General features: G+C 33.3%; 1 protein-coding gene across 3 annotated transcripts in view; it reads left to right on the forward strand.

Moving 5' to 3' along the window:
* b4galnt4b (beta-1,4-N-acetyl-galactosaminyl transferase 4b) overlaps nucleotides 1-20,324 on the forward strand; it is a 205,781-nt gene that overhangs the window by 67,641 nt on the left and 117,816 nt on the right. For all 3 annotated transcript variants that reach the window (XR_012382650.1, XM_682637.9, XM_073907264.1), the window contains one exon: nucleotides 13,882-13,994. Coding sequence is in view for 1 of the 3 variants with exons in the window: in XM_682637.9 (XP_687729.4) it covers nucleotides 13,882-13,994 (113 nt within the window). In the remaining 2 variants the exon portion in view is untranslated. The remainder of the gene's footprint in view (nucleotides 1-13,881; nucleotides 13,995-20,324) is intronic.

A 20,324-nucleotide genomic window follows, 5' to 3' on the forward strand; every position in this document is an offset into this window, starting at 1 on the left:
TGCTGTATGGAGCCGCTTCATAAACTTAAAAAAAGCAGGCTGTTGATGATTTAGGGTGGGCTACAACCAACAAACCCCTTTTTTATTTATTTTTTTATTTTTTGAAAATTACAGTTATTAAAAGTTCTTATATAATATCAGCTTTTAAAATAGCCTACAATCTACGAATCAAACAAATCCAAAGATTTTCTTGATTTTTGTATAATAATAACTCCGCACCAAACTGAGGCTTTCATTTTATAGCTTAAAACATGTATGCAAATGTATGCAATCTTATATGTAAGGGCTGTGACGGTCACCGTGACGACAATCACTCTAGAACACACATTTTCTGTTTTGTTGCCAAATAGCATACATTTATGAACATAACGTTAACTTAGACGTGATACAGCAAGTTCAAGTTCAGCCATGAACCTTGCTGGAAAACTTATATTACATCGCCAATCTGGAAACATTTTGGATTCGTGGCGAACGAGTAAGGCGAATCAATAATTAGGATGAAGCTATTTGTAGGGCTTGTTTAGAAAAATAAGTGTTAAATGAACAAACACGTCGAACCTCCATAGCCATCTGTGGTAATGTCACCCAGCCATGACATGCGGAGCCAGCTCCGGTGTCATCTACTGAACGCAAATGCCCAGCTAGTCAGCCAGGTATGGTAGAGAGGCCTTTTCAAAAATGGGCAAATACAAAAGAGAAACTGATAAATTGTAGACGTTGATGAGAAATGGAGCAGCATATTTGGTAGTTGAGAACGCGCCGATCCACAATGTAGAGCTGGTTTCCGAGAAATGCAGGCGGCGGAGCAAGATACTCTCTTTGCCACGGTTGCGAAAAAGTATCTGTATGGGCTACAGGCACACAGTCTCAGTGCTGCTGGAAACATTGTAATCTCAAATAAGTCTCCGCTTAAACCGAACAAAGTCAACATGTTTGTTTTTCTGGCAAATAATTTAAAATATGAATAGAAAAAAAGGCAGAGAGACGCAGTTTTTTTTCCAACATCTGACTTATGTTGTTACAAGCCTATAGGCTAATATTTTTGTTCTTCGTTACTATTTATATTATTATTGATTAGTATTTGAGAAGTTTCTAAAATGTAACGTTTACTGTTTCAAGCAGTTAAATTTATTTAATATTTAACTATAGGCTGTATTGTGTTGTTTTATCAACGAAAGTTAAAAAACAAACATGGTCGTTTGTACGAATATTTAGCATAATACTTTGGTCTTTTTTTATTTCTTAATTTTACATGAAATGTAAATTAACTTAGGTATGCTACTTGGGTACAGGGGCGTAATTTGTTGGTAGTATACCGAGGAATGTTTAGACAGTAAATATTGTCATCATTATTTAAAAAAATTATAAATAAATAAATTAAATAAAAAAATAAATAAAAACGGAAAGGATGCAATGAAGGAAAAGCATGCTCTTAATCATTCTTCATAATCTGATTCGTACCCTATACATGCAATAAACTTATATTGCGCCAACAAGAACAAGCTCTAAAAGGTAAAGTCTAAAGCAAGAGGAGTTATTGATATGATATTAATGTTAGTTGTTAATATTAATGATCGTAAACACGACCTGCGTTGTATAATAAACGGCGTCATTGTGTCCTGTCTGCGATTTTTTTTCTCGTTGAAGAACAGAAAATTCATGTTGTCACCATCTTCCCAGCCAGGTTTTCATCCACAGTTTCCGCTTTTGTTTCTTCTCAAACAATAAAGTTTTGCTATAGCAGGCCCGGCGGCAGGATATCATAACTGAGGGCGCAAGGGCGCAATCCCATTGCATTTGACGACTGAATTTGGTCCTTTCTTGTTCCTTTTATTTAGGCTATTTATTAATTCATTACTTTGCATTACCGATATAGTCCTACTTTTTATAGTAATAATAATATGCAGTTTTTCTATTACCGATTTTATTAATGAAGGCAACGATACCGTTTACATTAATGCAGAAAGATAATGTTAAGCACCAAACAAGTGGTTTAAATTATGTTAGTCTCTTTATTTCTTTCCGTTTTATTTTAAACATTATAAATGTGTAAAGTTTTAGATAAAGACGTCAAAATACGCCCACACATGCAAGCTAAACTAGATCATCTGAGTCATCACGCTTTATTACTCAACCAAAATCAGCGAGGAAAAAATAAATGTTTTAAATTAAATTATATTTAAATGTTACATTAAATAAAAAAATAAATTTAAATGTTAAATGCCATTTAAAAATAGTTTCTAAAATTAATGTGTTACTTAGTTACATTTTTAGGCATTAGTGTAGCCAAACAGAAAGCCATGTCTACCTATATTATTCAGCCTGCAGCGCAAGAGGTGGATCCGCGGTAAATCCACACGCACTAAATAGCCTACCTTTTTCTTTTACAACACTGTAAACATAACTTCGCAGGTCGATCATCTTTAAACGCAAAAGACATTTTTAAGTGTCCTAAATTGACTGCTGCTGTAGAAGGGGATGTTTTTTTTACATAACTGTAAACGTGTGCTTTAGCTATGCCAAAATGAAAGCAAATATTTTGTTCTGCGTTTTGTCAATTGTATAGCTTAATAATAATAATTAAAATAATAATAATAATAATAATAATAATAATAATAATAATAATAATGGATATAATAAATTATAATATTATTTATAGTATAGACATTTTTACTAGGCTACTTTAATATTAATCCCTAACTCAAAAACTAATGTGAAAATGAATGGCAGCTGTGCTAAAATTAATGTAACGGGAAATTTCTTCTGGGTTTTTCCCCTTTATAGCTCAATAGTTTTATTCAAAGAATTAGTTAAGCAAAACATGAAATAAATTAAACTGCGTGTCTTTGTGATATCCACTAGTCCAGTTTTCTCCAGTGTGAGTTTAGAGTGCGCCTCCACCGCATGCGCATTTATGCCTGCACCAGATCAAAGCAGGTGTAAAGTCCAGCACAGAGCGCGTTGTGCGTTCAACTAACAATACCCTCCACTGTCTCCAACACACAAATACTCGAACTCTTTATTTGTGGACTTACTTTTGATAATAGGCTACTATACCTTTATCATGATTCTATTTTTATTTTTATTATTCAATTTTTTTATTTTATTTTCTTTATTATATGTTATATCCATAATTGTTTGCACTACTGCCCTTTTTGCACTGTCTTTGTACGCAGTGACGCTGCACTGCTTTGGCAATACGAATGTACAGTTATTTGTCATGCCAATAAAGCACCTCAAATGTGAAAATAGCCTAGGCAACAAATAACAAATCGGAGTCTAATAATAACAAATGCCATTTTCATTTTCATACACGTGTGGGTTTTGACAATATGTGTTTAATTAAGCTATAAAGATTAGCCTATCAGATGAAATGCATAGTGAAATATGAAATAAATGTCAATTTTGCTGAATAATTAATTAATCTATATCTTTAATATTTTTAAAATCATCTCGCTTCGGCCCAGAGAAAGCGCGCGGCACCAGCGGACCTGTGCTTTCCCAAACAAAGCCGTACAGTAACTTGCCCTGAATATGCATATTTTGGGGGGGGGGGGGGATATAGTAGTGAGTGTTTCCCAAAACCCCTATAGTTTCTCTGTCGCAGATCCATCATTTGAATCACTTCACTATTAACCCTGCTTTTATTTATTAAATGCTTCCCAACGCCGCATTTCTGTTGAGCGAAAAAAAGCTGCTGAAAATAAATAAAGTTATGCCAATGCCATTTTAATAGTTTCATGATAGTAGTAGCTGGTGTGCTTCATCTGCGTGATTCTGATTTGACATTCTTCCGCTAAGCTTGCGCTGTCTTGGTGTAAATGGGCTATGAACTGTTGCTATTGAGGCTAAGGTGTAAATAGGCTATAGTTCTCTCTGCAACTTTCAGGTTTGAGGTGGGGGAAGTGGCAGAGGCAATTCAAATGAACCATCTCTAAAAATAAAAAATGCCACGTACGCGGCATCTGTGTAAAGATCATTACCTTATTTTATTATTATTATTATTATTAATTCATTCTTTCATTCATTTTCTTTTCGGCTTAGTCCCTTTATAAGTCTGTAATTGCCACAGCGAAATGAACCGTCAACTTATCCAGCATATGTTTTACGCAGAGGATGCCAGGAGGGCCAGCTGGGGCTTTGGGGGGCGAAGTGAAAGGAGAGGCGGACTTTGCCCCAAGTCTGGGAAAGATGGCTTGCCGTCATTACACTAGTTTTCCGAAGGCACACGAGTTTCATGCGCACATGAACAAATAAATTAATAAATAAGGGAAAGAAAACATCTAGCCTTATGGGTTGAGAGGTCTTTTTAATTATAATCGCCGTTATGTTTCCGTTTTAAATGTAAGGCTGTTGCATAAAATAATACAATTTTAATTTATAAGTGACTTTGCTGCGTCCCCCTGGATGTTTCAATAACGCATAATAATCTTTACACCATATTAAAGACACAGCAGACTAAAGGTTTTCGAGAGTTTTTGTCAAGTTTAAACGGTGTGTTTGTGCGTTTTTATATGCCTGCATATGTGTGTGTGAGAGATTGAGCAAATGAGCGCTCCCTTCACAGCTCTGGTAAGCTGCGAGCAGCTTCTTTCTTTTTGTTATTTATTTTGCAGATAATACACAATATGAATAAAACAGAAAGACATAAAACTTTACGTGTACCCTTTTGTAGACTTAAAACAAGTGTCATATCTTTATAAAATAGCCTAAGCCATATTGAAATATAATTTAAAGAATTACAAATATCTGATATAATAAAATCGCATGAAATAAATAAACCATTATAAAACAAGCAAAAGCAACAAGGCCTTTATAGCCTACATAAATGAAACCTTTAAAGCCATATTAAACAAAGCCATTTTACAAAGGCTTTGTTAAAAAAAAGATTTTATATATTCTCTAAAAACAGTAAACACCAAAAAAGGTTTAAAATATTATTTATTTATTTATTATTTATTTAGGATACGATGATAATAATCAAATCATGCAAACAGAGCATTTTTGGGGTGAACGCATGAACTGCGACCTTTTTTCAGTTAACCAAATGTGCAGTGCCACTTTAAAAACGGATCAGGGGAAACTACAAAAATAAGTGTGTTCTGTGTCCCCAAACAAGCATTGATGTTTTTATATGACGCGCTAAAATTGAAAAATGAAATTTACATGAAGAGCTTTATTAGTGAAAAGCTGCTGAGCGCAACGCAATATATGCTGTTTTATTACTCGCTCTGTGCTTAAATAGTCTACTTAACACTTTCCTTAAGATCACAGATACAATATGCAACATCTAATTCCGGGGACGTTCTGGGGGCAGGGTTTGCGTGTCATGCTGCAAGCTACTAGCCCGAAAGTGAAAACGCGACATGATTTCAGCCTCACTGATGCCCATTAACACCTAACAGACAAGCTTTTGGTTATGAATAGGGGGAAGGGGTCTCCACTCTTTAAGTGTTTTTTATAAACATGAATACACAAAATCCAAAAATCCAAAAAAGATGGCTTAACAAAACCTATGCGTTTAAAAACGAAACCGCATTAAATATGGGGCCTTATGAAAATGAATGTTTCTATGCACAACAACTGAACTTAATGTGTTATTTAAAATATCTATATTACGCTCCAAGCATTCGCCAAAACGAATATATTTTTACGTAAAAACACAGAACATAGCTGAATAGAGTGTTGCCTGCTTTAGACGATAGGTTATTAATTATATTATAAATGGTTATGTTCAGGTCAGTGAAATAATACCTTTAATAAATAAAATGGTGGGCCAGTGATTCCCTCGCTGTCATCAGTGCATGGGTTAATGAGCTTAGGAGAATTCTGCTTTGCATTTTTCTATGCATTACTAACATCACTAAACCAGACATTTGTTTTATAAGTTAACCAAATATTCGCGCAGATTCAGCAGTTTTTTTCTGACGCGTTTGCCATTCATGCCAGTCAGTGAAAAAAGAAGTAACTGTGGCCCTGTTTGCAGGTATTAAGATTCGTTTTCATCAATCTGATGCAACTTTTATTATTTACAGGACGTAAAAATGCAATTAAAAGTTTCAAATCAATTCAATTCAATTCAACTCAATTTATAAAAAGACTAGCCTATTTTATGCATTAAATAATGAAATATAACTAATTTCCTTTATTTCTGATCAGACCATGCATTTTAGACTATTTTACAATTGTAATACGTGCATATGCTTTTTTTAAAATAACATTCGTCTAACAAATATTTTAGCACATCAAAAGTAATTAAATGACCTGTTTTTGATTAAAAACCTTTATGCAAAAGGATCAGAAATTGATCGCGCACGCGTAGAAAAAAGCAGTTATGTGACACATGACATGCATGGCTCCTATGCCGCGTTTTTAGGATAAATTGGCATATAGGTGCTGCTTTGAATAGAATAAAACTATTTAAAAACACATTAAAAACTTCACAAAGCGTATCTTATGGAAAAACACCAATTGCCGGGCTCTGCTTTCGGTTTTAAAAGAATCAAGCAGCTTTAAAAAAAATATAATTTGCTGAAGAGAAATGACAGAAAAAAAAGATTAAACATATCGGGACTGTTAAAAGAACATTTCTCTTTAATATATTCTTTCGACTCCGAAACATCAGCTAAGATTATGAATTACGGAGTGTCTCTATTGCCTGCTTCAGCAGTGCGTGGCTGGTTATGAACGAGGAGGCGGAGAGAATGCGCTGTTTAATTCGGCTTGATATATTTAAATAAAAACTAACACAGAACTGCTTTTAACGCTCAAAAAGTTAAACTAAAATGCACAACTCTTGTTGGCTGCACCCGCGGGATGCACAATAAACCTATCGCGCCATTATTTTAATTCTATATTCGTGAAGAATGAGCCATGAGATTGAGATTTTTGAAGGTGCTCTCCAGCGGCGAAGTTCCTGGCAGAGTAGCGGGTGAAAAAATGTGCATGCAGAAATTGAACAAGAGGAATAACATTTTAAATTATATAACAAGCATTGTATTCTTTCTAATCCCCGCCCAGTTTTAATACAAGTTGTGTTCTTCAATATTTGTGGCTGGGAAGTTTATTAAGAATATATTTATAATTATATATTATTAAATAATTACATATATATATATATATATATATATATATATATATATATATATATATATATATATATATATATAGAGAGAGAGAGAGAGAGAGAGAGAGAGAGAGAGAGAGAGAGCCATTACAAGTAAAACAACAACAACAAAAAACAACAATTTTACTTTAAAGAAAAACAGATGTTTTGAGAAAAAAAAACTGAACAAAACTGAAACCAAATTATTAAAACTAAACTTGCGGGACTTTATTTATGTCCTGTGGCAAAATTATTTTTATTATACTTTAAGTTATCTGCTTGAAGTAGGCTAGGTCACATTTATCAATGGTAAGTTTTAGTCTAAGTTTACATCAATAACAATGTGCATTGTCCTTTACCATACAAAAAAGGAAGAAAAAACATTATTATACACCATAGTAGCCGCAAATCTTTTTAAATGCATTAAAAAAGCAAGCACATATCTTAGCCTTACCTTGAGTTTGTTCACATTCTGCCAGTATTAACATACATGCTGTATTTTATTACAGTTCATTTTGATGAATTAGGTCTAACTGACAGCTTTTTCTTCTTTTTTCGCGGTTATGCGGCATTATATTTCACACGCATATGCAAGGTGACTGAAATTGAAATTAAAATACCAAACATACTGAGCCATTAATTAAAAAACAAAACAACAGTTATAGCTTCTTTAAAGGAGAACATTGACGTTTTGAAAAAAAAAAAAAAAACTGAACTGAAACTAAATTATTAAAGATAAACCTGCGAGACTTAATTTATGTTATGTCCTGCGGCAAAATTTGTTTTATTATACTTTCAGTGATCTCCTTAAGGTAGGTCAATTTATTTATTTATTTGCTTTTGATGAAGCAGCATTCAACTTAAGCTCTTTAGACCATGCCCCTGACCGTTTCTCAGTGTTTCGCCGCAATATCTTTAAATAAATAACTTATTTAGGCCTAATTTCATTATTAATTAGTTTTCATTATTCGTTTATTATTATGTACAATTGTTGAGACATAAAATAAGATAGTAAAATATAATCAACAACGAAAATTAAAACAAAAACAGAAATAAAAACATAAATGAAAATGTCTTGTCTTAGTCCTATCAAAATAGCAAACACTGAACATCTCTCTATATTTAGGCTAAAAGACTGCTTTATTTATTTATTTAAGACTACTTATTTGTACTGAATGTTTGTGCTTTCATGTTAGTTGTCTTTTATTTCTTCAATTCTATTTTCCAAAACTAGTCCTCTTTGCACTTAAAAAGTTTACAATAAAGTGTGTTAACAAATTTTAAATGATTAATGAAGGAATTATAATGCTTTGACTTATTGTTTAATCTCATTTACAAGCACAGTAGCATATTTAAAGCTGCTGTAAAGGCTATTTCTGTCCGTTCGCATCCCGTCCCTTTGCGCCCCCTGGCGGCTCATTCACAAGCTGCTGTCATATACTAAAAACAGAGCGGCAGTTATTTCAAACGGCGGCGGTATAAGACGCGGCGGTAATAGTCACTTTGAACTCTCACCTACTGTAGGCTGAATTTTAACAAACAGTAAATTTGGAAAGTTCCACTTAATTTGTTTGTTTAAACCAGAATCAGAAAGAACTTTATTGCCAGGTATGTTCACACATACAAGAAATTTGTTTTTATGACTTCTACAATACAACAGAATGAAAGAGACAGTACAAACAAGAGATGATAAATTATTTTAAAATATATACAAATGGACAAGTGTATGTACAGGTATATTACTATATACAGCTTTATTTGTGCAGCTGTTATGTGCAATTTGGCATGTAAATTATGTTGTTAAATAAATACGTGTATATGTGTATAAAAAGTAGTGATTGTCACAGTGTAAAACTAAGACACTGTGACTAACACACATCACATTGCACTCATACATAAAATACACACTTTTAAACATGGACCTTTGTTTTATTTGTATTGTGCATGTGTGTGTTTGTGTAATATGTATATGTTGTTTTTCTGTCAAGATTAGCATTGTGTTTATGTAAAAATTTCACTTATGTCGAACAATAGCCCATATCAACACTGAAATAACCACAGACACATTTTCTTTCAAACTTCATTTATTAACTAAACATAGAGAGTTTACATATACTTACCAGTTTCATATTCTCAGCACCAAACCTGCTTAACTTTCAAACAAAACCATTTATACAGATTTTTCCCGCCTTCACTTTGGAGCAGCCATTTTCCATAACATCATCAGGGTCACAACCCCCTGGTCAGTAAATAAAAATCACAGTTTTGTTGTTTAAATTTGTATTGGTTATTTGTTGTGTTGTATTTTGAGTTTTGTATGCATATTCATTTTCTTGCATTAATTTATATTTCTGTTGAATGTCTTTTTATGTATTTTTTTGTCTACATGGTAACCCACTACCAGTAAAATGGTTTAACCCATGGGCGGGGCCAATACAATAAAATGGCCCCAAACATTCACTTGGTGTGGGTAGTTGTAGGAGAAGGTTGTTTGTGGCAGTATTGTTAACAGATTTTGTTCAGGTCATTTACTTGATTTAGCTGAACAAGCCTGTGTATACATTGTAAATATAGAGTAGTCTATATTTCTTTATTGTTATTTTGTCACTTTCACCTTTTTGCTGGATTTTTGTTTTCACTTTGTGTAAATAAATCACTTTTCACTTTCACCAGCGGCTTCTGTGACACTTTTTTTGCCTCCATCCACCCTGTCAATCGTAACCGTGATCATCAAGTGGTTATAAGATGGATTACCTGAGGGAAAAAAAACTGTTTCTGTGTCTGGCTGTACTGGTGCACAGTGCTCTGTAGCATTGACCAGGAGGTAAAAGTTCAAAGAGCTAGTGTGCTGGGTGTGAGGGATCCAAAGTGATTTTGGATCTGGAAGTACGGTTCTTGGGGATAGGGAGAAGTGTACTAGTGACTTAGCAATTCGAACTATTCGAGGTAATCTTCGAAGGTCAGATTTGGTAGCTGGGCTAATTTCATTAATCTCTTTTTTCAGTGTGGACCGCAAATGTGATCCAGGATCCTGACCCAGTTATGAGAAATTGAGATTATTACATCAAATTGAAGCTGAATATTTCGATTTTTCCATTTAAATATGATTTGTTGGAATAGCACAATGTTTGGCTGATATGAAAATATTTTAAAATTTGCGATCTGAAGGGCTCAAAAAACATATATTAGGAAAATCACTGTTAAAAACACCTAAATCAAGTGCTTAGCAAATACTAATCAAAAAAGTTTTGACTTATTAACAGTAGAAAATGTAGAAAACAAGATCTTTACTCTGTGGTCTGTGAGCCCTCCTGAAAATGAAAATTACATCACATCTGACTATTGCTTGAACTCGAATGTAAGTATTAGAAATGGGACTGAATGTATGCCATGTCTGAATGACTTCTCGTCATGTTTGATGGTTTTTCGTGTCCTTGCGGCTTTGGCTTTGCTGTTCCCCCATCAACACATGACACTGACAACCTTTCAAGCTTTTCAGACTTCAACTTGTGAAACCACCCATTAGTCACATAAAAAGATTTTAAATGGAAGAAATTAGGAAAAAGGGGATGTTTTATCTGTCTTCCATCTGCCAGCCTGTAATCTTGTTAGTGCCAGATGCAGTGGGACAGGCACCCTGCGCCTAGACTGATAAAATAGCATACAGTTCCCCAATTTTCCTCTCCTTTTTTTTTCTTTAGTTCCTTAAGATGGAAAATATTAAATGTACAGTGCTTTTATTTGTTTTGTTTTATTATTCATTTTCTTTCTCACACGCTCTTTCTCTAGCATTCATTATTCCCAAATTCCCATGTTTCAAGACCATTTCAAATCAATTTTGACTTATTTTAACCATCTTGAATGAATGTATATAAAATAATTGCAGATTGTTACTCTTGACGTCTGCACGCTGTTCTGCACTTTCTTTACAAATGCAACACTTTAGATGCAGCAGCAAATTACATAAGTAAAATAATTTACACTATACTTTTTTATAAGAACAGTGTACCTATACAGTATGTAGCAATGGCCACTACACTGTAAAACCCAACAGTCAAATGAAAAAAGTGTAGCTAACCCAAAATTTACTGAAAGTTAAATCTACTATTTTGAAAAAAGTTTTGAACTCTTTGAAAAAGTGGTAAAGGTAATAAGTTAATTAAATACCTCATTACTTCAACTTCAATCTAGTAAGTTCAAAGTACTCATAGATTGTTTTTTTTCAACTCAAATGGTTTGTAGCAATCCGTTTTCTCAAACGGTTTGAGTTGCTTTAACTTATTGGGTTTTACAGTACTCAGTTGGTTTGAGTTCTCTACATTTATTGGGTTTTACTGTGCTCAAATTGCTTCATTTACTCAAATGCATTAAGTTCACAGTACTCATTAGGACACATTTTTTAACTTAAATGGTTTGTTGCAATCAGTTTCCCTTAATGGTTTGAGTTACCTTAACTTAATGGGTTTACAGTGTACAAGAAAGTAGGGGTAAGAAACACCACTTTTATTTACAGCCTGATTTTGTATGCTACTTACATCACCTTTTTATCTATTAACAGAACAGCAAAACACAACATGATGGAACAAAACACTTGCATCAAAATTATTATGAAAATGAAACATTGACCCAAACTTCTTCTTGAAATACAAAACATTAAGCAACCCGTAAGTTATTGAAACTATGAAAATTTGGCAGCAGTTTAGAAAACAGTTTGGTTTTCATATTGCCTCAATTCATATGCCGATCTCCAATAGCCATTTATTTCCTCCTACTTTATTAAACCGTGTTTTTGATACTTGGTCAATGAAAGGTCTTTCCTCATTTTTTTTTCATTTCACTCCTAGCAACTAAATTTAACCTTAATAATAATGATATTTTCTGTTTCTTTCTAGTAAGACATTTTGTTCAAAAACTGTTCCCTCATTTTTCAAATTGCCCCCACCACCGAATCTGAGCTTGATCAAATTCTTAACCTCAATCCAGGTCCATGAGGGCTGATATCTACAATTGTGTTAGAATAGCTTCTTTGCTTCAATTTTCAACTAGTTTACTTAAAGTGGGAGCAAGATCTGGGTATTGAGATTTCTGAGGACCAATGGAAAGACATTCTCGGTTTAGTTCATTCTTCATCTATTTGTGCCAGACACACCCTATTGCAATGTAAGGTTCTACATAGGATCCATTTCACTCTGGCCAAACTTTTTAAAATATTTCAGGACAGAAGCGATGCCTGTGACATGTAAGCAGTCACCGGCCATTACTTTAACATGTTTTGGTCCTGTTCAAAATTATCAAACAATTGGTCTAATATTTTTTTAATTCTTTATCAAGCCCTCAATATAATCATCACTCCTGATCCTTTGACTGCACCTATCTTACAACCCCAACTACACAAATATCAACAATCTGCATCATTGTTTTTACCACCTTGCTCCCCAGGTGCTTAATTCTCCTCATGTTTCCAATGGAAACATATGTCCCCACCATTATCAAAACACTGGATTAGAGAGGTTCTGCATTACATCTATCGAGAAACTGAGACTTTAGTGTCTGTCATTGAGAACCTGACCGAATGAATTGAATCAGACCGACTGACTATAATTTCAAAAGGGAGAAAGAGAGTCTTTTAGTATTAACTTTATATTTTTTTCTTCTATATTTACCCATATATATTTGTTAATTAATTATTTTATTTTTTAATTAGATAATTATTATTTTTTATTTATTTATGTATTTTATTAAAATAAATAAAAAAAAATAAAAAAAATATTTAATTAATTAATTATGTTATTTATTTATTTACATGTTTATTTATTTATTTTTAATTTGTTAATCCTTTATTTTTATTATTCATTTATTTATTCATTTATTATTTATTTTTTAAATTAGTTAATTAAAAAAATTAATTAGTTCATTATTTATTTTTATTGTTTATTTATTTATTTATTATTATTATTTTTTTCAATTGTTTTATTATTTATTTATCTGTGTCTTGATTCATATTTCCATAACCATTGTAGGCCTTAGGAAACAGGGAGGGGTGGGAGATGGAAATGATGATTTTTAGATGTTGGTAAAAGAGTTTAAGGTTTGATTCAAGAGTTCTGCAGTTGTCTTGTTTTTGTTATTACTATATATTTGATGTCATCTCTTTGCTGATAGTACTTCTATTTTTCATATACATTTATATGTTTGTATACTATCTGGACAAAATACAATAAAAATATTGAATTACAACAAAAAAAAACATTGAAATTAAATTAAAATAAAGTGAAGTGTCATCCCCTTTGTTTTGCTGAATGTGTTATATTGTTTCTAAATGCGAACACATATGTTTTCTATAATATATGTATGCTTATATTACAATAAAAAAGTATCAGGTTTACTTACCAGGTAAGGTGACACTTTAAAATAATGGTTTATTAATTAATTTCAATTATGGATTTTCTAACATGAACAAACTATTGGTAATACCTTTATTATGGTATTTATTTTTGTTTGTTAATGTTAGTAATGCTATTTAAGTTAAATCACGTTAGTTTCTGTTTGTTCATGTTAACTCAGTGCATTAACTAATGTTAACAAGCACAACTGTGGATTTGAGTAATGCATTCATTAATGTTAAAATAATGCTCACATTTAGTTTATGTTATTAAATACATTAACTAATGTACTATCATTCTAAAGTGTAAATTGTTGTCTCCAATCTAAAGTGTTACCAAGTGTTTTTTTTTTTTTTTTAAATCAAGTTTTCAATAAGCCACGTCTTTCCACAGATATGGAGAGGCAGGCAGAAGGGATAGGGTCCAGTCCTAAAAAGCACCTCTCCTCTTCTATCAACCCCTTTGAGCATGGGGATGCTGCTGACAGTCAGGAAGACGGCTGGGGGGTGAGTAGGACACTTTCACATTGTTTACTTTCAAGTAATAAAGTGGACAGAGTAACAGTTGACTTTGTGTTTGGCATGCTAGACATGCTTTAAACATATTTTTTTATGTGTGCTGCTTAGTGAGAGATATGTATATCTATACGGCAGGGTTTTGCTCTGCTCACAATATGCCTTAAAATAAAATGCTCTCTAAATGAGGGTTTTTACTAATTCCATGCCAGTGGATTGTTGACATCCGTGCATAATATAATCGCTTGCTTTCTCTCTCTTGGCCCTGTGGGGATCCAGGCATATAACTGGCTCAAGGGATGAGTCTCATTAAAAATAACAGTACTTTCATGTACCAGCACGATACATTTTGATGTTTTGTTTTGTAAATTGTATCGCTTTTAAAGCCCCCGTGAAATTAAACTCTTTATATATATATATATATATATATATATATATATATATATATATATATATATATATATATATATATATATATATATATATGTATATATATATCGTGTGCTTTTACCCACGTGGGGCGTGGGCGGGACTGTGACTTGTGCCGGAAATGGCTGCTGGGCCAGTTGGCTGCCTGCACTCAACGGATTGTTTTCCATTACCCCTGTTCCCATCCCTTCTGTCTATGTTGTGTCTTGCCGGTGTGTTTATGCTAAGATAGGGCTGTTTTTCTCCCTTTTCTCACTTTGTCCTAATCAAGGGCAAGCTGAGGGGGTGTTTTTTAGCCTAACTGTCCAAATGTATCTTTCTTCGTTTCTAAATGCTACCTCCTAAGATCTGTCTCCCCTGAAAAGTTGTTTGTGATGTTTTGTCTATGGTCTGGGGGGTCCAAATTTCGCTATACGAAAGTGTAGTGAAAAATAAAGGCTTGATTGATTGATTGATTGATTGATTGATTGATTGATTGATTGATATGTTAGCCTTAAGCTTTCTACATTGTAAACTACTGCTATAAGTCATTGCCTGGTTGTCAATATGTATTCTCATTTGATCCTGCATTCTTCTAGTAATAGGCAATTTAAGAACATCAATGTTCAACAGCAATATGTACATTATAAATACATAGGAGTACAAAAGGCACATGAGTCCACACGGATGTGTTCTTGATGCATTGAATGCAGATTTTAGAGAACCAAACTATTAGGATTTTCAAACATTAATTTGCAAAACTTACAAAAATGTAAAGACTTGTGAATAACTTGTATATACATAAGGTATTACCAGTGGCGTAGCGCAAAATGCGGAGGCCCCCCTGCAGGGATCGCTAAAGAAGAGGGGAGGGGAGATACGTCATACGTCAATTTGCATATCACTGACGTCATCACGTTTTACCGTTTCTGTTTGTTTAACAGCCTATGGTTAATAAAGGGGTATTTATAATTGCACTACACTTTATATAAGCATGTTTATTTAACTAAATTTATTGCTGTTTGAATACAGTATATCATTATAGATGTGTAGTGAATGTGCAGTAATCTCTCATATGTAATAAACTCAGACAAGTTCAGAAACTGTCACTAAAATATCTGTGATTGTGAACAAGAAAAGAATAAACGGTCCAATTAAATTGGTAAAATAAAGTAGAAGTAGATCGGTTTGACTCTACAAGGGAAATACCTTCACACTGCCTGTGCTAAATCATTTGTCGTCGGTACACAGAGGGGTGATCTGCTCTCGGGCTGCAGGTGGGAGAGGCTGCCGTACGAAGACTGACTGGGCCGCCTGTCAGTGCTGTGAGGCGGGGGATGGGCCGGCGGCATCACACACAGCTCGTTAAGAAGAGTAGGGACGGTACAGTATAGACAAATGACAGTCTAAAACAATCTCCATTAACACACAAAAAAGTCACTAGATTTGTCGTTAGGGGGGTCTGAAAAGTCGCTAAATCTAGTGACAAAGTCGCTAAGTTGGCAACATTGGCGGCAAGCAATCAGAATGAAGTAGTCCACCGCTTGAGAGGTGTTCAGAGAACACAGACGTGTGAACTTTGGTTCCGACCACAGTTGTTCCCAAGAGTTTGATTATTGTGGTTGCCGGTGGATTTTCAATTATTGTAAATCGCGACGACGCGGGGTATTACCCCCCTCCCCCCTTGATTGATTGATGTTTAACAGATCAAGATTTTCACAGTATGTCTGATAATATATATATTTTTTTCTGAAGAAAGTCTTATTTGTTTTATTTTGACAGGAATAAAAGCAGTTTTAAATTTTTTAACAGCTATTTTAAGGTCAAAATAATTAGCCTTTTTAAGCTATATTTTTTTTTCAATAGTCTACAGAACAAACCTTCACTATACAATAACTTGCCTAATTACCCTATCCTGCCCAGTTAACCTAATTGTTATTAATATCAAAATTATACATACATATTAATATATATTTTGAATATGAATGTGTTTACTCAAATACAATGTATAAGTAATAATGTTAGTGCATTTTTAATAGATTATAATGTCTGTAATGTTTTGTTAGGACATATTTCTGCTTTGGGCATTCATTTGAAGTATATTACAATGGCATTTTGTTTCTAAAAAGGCTAATTTTGAAGGTTTTTCACAGTGATATTGTTATTATATGCATAAACAGATAAAAAATGCTGATCTTATGATTTGTGTTTTGCATATAGTTTCTAACATGGACATCAGTAATCGAATAATTTGCTTTAATCATTTTAGTGACTTTAACTGCAGTTTGGCACTGTCACTTTCATTCACGAACATTTCATGCACGCCCTCCTTGTCAAACGAGATACTGGTCTGCACTGACTCGGTAGGTGCAGCGCACGCATGTGTGTGTGTGTGGACTATCCTGTTGCAAAACACGGCGAAAAGTTCTACATGATGGTAATAATTTGATTAAGGTGTTTACATGTCTCAATAATGCGACTAAAATCGACATACTCCACATGTCTTTATTCGATTTCTCTTTAGTTCGATTACGACCTTTATTTGATTAAACTAATCAAAAATCGCTGTTTACGTGAAAGACTCTTAATCAGAGTATTGTCTTAATCAAATTAAAATCGAATCATTGGTGTCATCATTGACACCATCATTGGTGTAAACGTCCATCATTGGTGTAAACGTAGTCTATCAGAACAGCAATGGTGTACTTTGTAGAAAAAAAACCAAGCATATGCTGGTTAGGTTTTGAAGCATGGTTGCTGGTTTAAGCTGGTTTTAACAGATTCTTAGCTAAGAAACCATGTTTCATAACATTCCTAACCCGCATATACTGTTTTTTTTTAATAGGGTTTGGACACAATCGACATATGTTTTGGACAAACGGACATGAAGGAATAAAGAAGGTGGTTGTTTGAGATGACTGTTGAGGTCTAACTTGATTTAGAAGCTCTGTGTATCTGTATCAGCACTGTGATGATTTTAATCATACTGAGACTTTTATGAGCCCTGGAGAAAAAAAAAAAATACAACTCAGCCTTTTCTTTAACCCCACTTTGGCATAGGAAACGATGAGTAATATATATTTTTTCTTTCTGTGAAGCATATACACCCAGTTTGCTACACTTGTGCCTTCTTGTGGGATGATTTCAGCTGCTTAGATGTCAGCTTAGTGTCCATTCCTGTAGCTTTGACATGCAAATTACATGAGCTTGCCATGTTCACAAATGTACTTCTTGGATGATAAAAGCATCTTCAGAATTTTAATTTAACACTTTTAATCTTATGGTAATTTCACAACACATTACAGAAGAAGTGCAGTTCATTACACTAAAATATCCGGGAATATTCAGGTTATTTTGACTGTGAGTTTTTTTCTTTAGTAGAAATGTTAGGTAATGTCAAATAATAGCTTTCCAAATTTTGGAGGGTTCATTTTTGCATTTTTTCAAAATCTGTTTTTCAGCTTGTTTTCTTTTTTCTTTTCTTTTCTTTTTTCTTTCTTTATTTTTTTATTTATTTTTTTACTGATTTTAAAAACTAATTTAGAAGCAGTTTTGTTTTTCCATTTTGAAGGAACTGACTGATCACATGCATCTTGTTTAAGTGAAAACATGTTTGTAAATAGCTTTGTGAAAATTAAATAAAATTTTAAATAGAGCAATTTAATCTTTAACCAGTGTTTGTACATCCTTTTAGGGCACAAGTTGCCTGTCACTGGGGTGGTACCTGAAAGGGCACATTTTAAACCTCTGTTAAGAGGTAAAAAAATTGTGCCTTTTACATTTGTACCATTTAAGGGACAATTTTGTACCCTCAAGGAACAAAATTATAGACACTGAAGGTAAGAAAATGTACCTTATATTATATTGCATTTTTAGGGTACTGACTCCGGCATTTTGATCCTTTGGTGACTGCATGCGCAAATAAACAAACACAATATTTAGATTTACAGATGCCCATTTTTATTATAATAATTTTTTTATTATAATAAAAATTTATATAATAAATTTATACAGCAAGTATCAACGACATTTAAAACAGTAAAAAGAACAGTTTAGATATCAAATAAAAAACTATTTTCAGTCACTGTGCAGTAAATAATCTACACTACTACAAAGACCAAAAGACTACTGCTTAAGACCTATAAACACATTACACAGGCTACATCAAGTACAGCGAAAGTCCAAAGGGTTTGTCTTTAGCCAAAATACTCAGTCATAATAAATAATTCGTCATCAACATTTTCTCTGTATTTCAAAACGAAGGCAGAGTTTCTCTTCAAATTGCTATGCAAACAGTGCAGAAAACCAAAAACATTAGTAGCCTCTTCCTCAACATCAGTAGATTCCTTCTCTACATCAGTAGCCTCCTCCTCAACTTCCTCAGCTGCATCTAGGAACAAAATTGTATCCTCACTGTACTTTTTTTCTGACAGTGTATATATGCTTTATATTATGTTATTATTGCCAAAAACCTATTTTGCTTTTATTTATGTAGGGTATTACCCCCCTCCCCCCTTGATTGATTGATGTTTAACAGATCAAGATTTTCACAGTATGTCTGATAATATATATATTTTTTTCTGAAGAAAGTCTTATTTGTTTTATTTTGACAGGAATAAAAGCAGTTTTAAATTTTTTAACAGCTATTTTAAGGTCAAAATAATTAGCCTTTTTAAGCTATATTTTTTTTTCAATAGTCTACAGAACAAACCTTCACTATACAATAACTTGCCTAATTACCCTATCCTGCCCAGTTAACCTAATTGTTATTAATATCAAAATTATACATACATATTAATATATATTTTGAATATGAATGTGTTTACTCAAATACAATGTATAAGTAATAATGTTAGTGCATTTTTAATAGATTATAATGTCTGTAATGTTTTGTTAGGACATATTTCTGCTTTGGGCATTCATTTGAAGTATATTACAATGGCATTTTGTTTCTAAAAAGGCTAATTTTGAAGGTTTTTCACAGTGATATTGTTATTATATGCATAAACAGATAAAAAATGCTGATCTTATGATTTGTGTTTTGCATATAGTTTCTAACATGGACATCAGTAATCGAATAATTTGCTTTAATCATTTTAGTGACTTTAACTGCAGTTTGGCACTGTCACTTTCATTCACGAACATTTCATGCACGCCCTCCTTGTCAAACGAGATACTGGTCTGCACTGACTCGGTAGGTGCAGCGCACGCATGTGTGTGTGTGTGGACTATCCTGTTGCAAAACACGGCGAAAAGTTCTACATGATGGTAATAATTTGATTAAGGTGTTTACATGTCTCAATAATGCGACTAAAATCGACATACTCCACATGTCTTTATTCGATTTCTCTTTAGTTCGATTACGACCTTTATTTGATTAAACTAATCAAAAATCGCTGTTTACGTGAAAGACTCTTAATCAGAGTATTGTCTTAATCAAATTAAAATCGAATCATTGGTGTCATCATTGACACCATCATTGGTGTAAACGTCCATCATTGGTGTAAACGTAGTCTATCAGAACAGCAATGGTGTACTTTGTAGAAAAAAAACCAAGCATATGCTGGTTAGGTTTTGAAGCATGGTTGCTGGTTTAAGCTGGTTTTAACAGATTCTTAGCTAAGAAACCATGTTTCATAACATTCCTAACCCGCATATACTGTTTTTTTTTAATAGGGTTTGGACACAATCGACATATGTTTTGGACAAACGGACATGAAGGAATAAAGAAGGTGGTTGTTTGAGATGACTGTTGAGGTCTAACTTGATTTAGAAGCTCTGTGTATCTGTATCAGCACTGTGATGATTTTAATCATACTGAGACTTTTATGAGCCCTGGAGAAAAAAAAAAAATACAACTCAGCCTTTTCTTTAACCCCACTTTGGCATAGGAAACGATGAGTAATATATATT

The sequence above is a fragment of the Danio rerio genome, chromosome 7, assembly GCF_049306965.1.
Source record: "Danio rerio strain Tuebingen ecotype United States chromosome 7, GRCz12tu, whole genome shotgun sequence".
In the NCBI taxonomy this organism is placed as follows: Eukaryota; Metazoa; Chordata; class Actinopteri; order Cypriniformes; family Danionidae; genus Danio; species Danio rerio.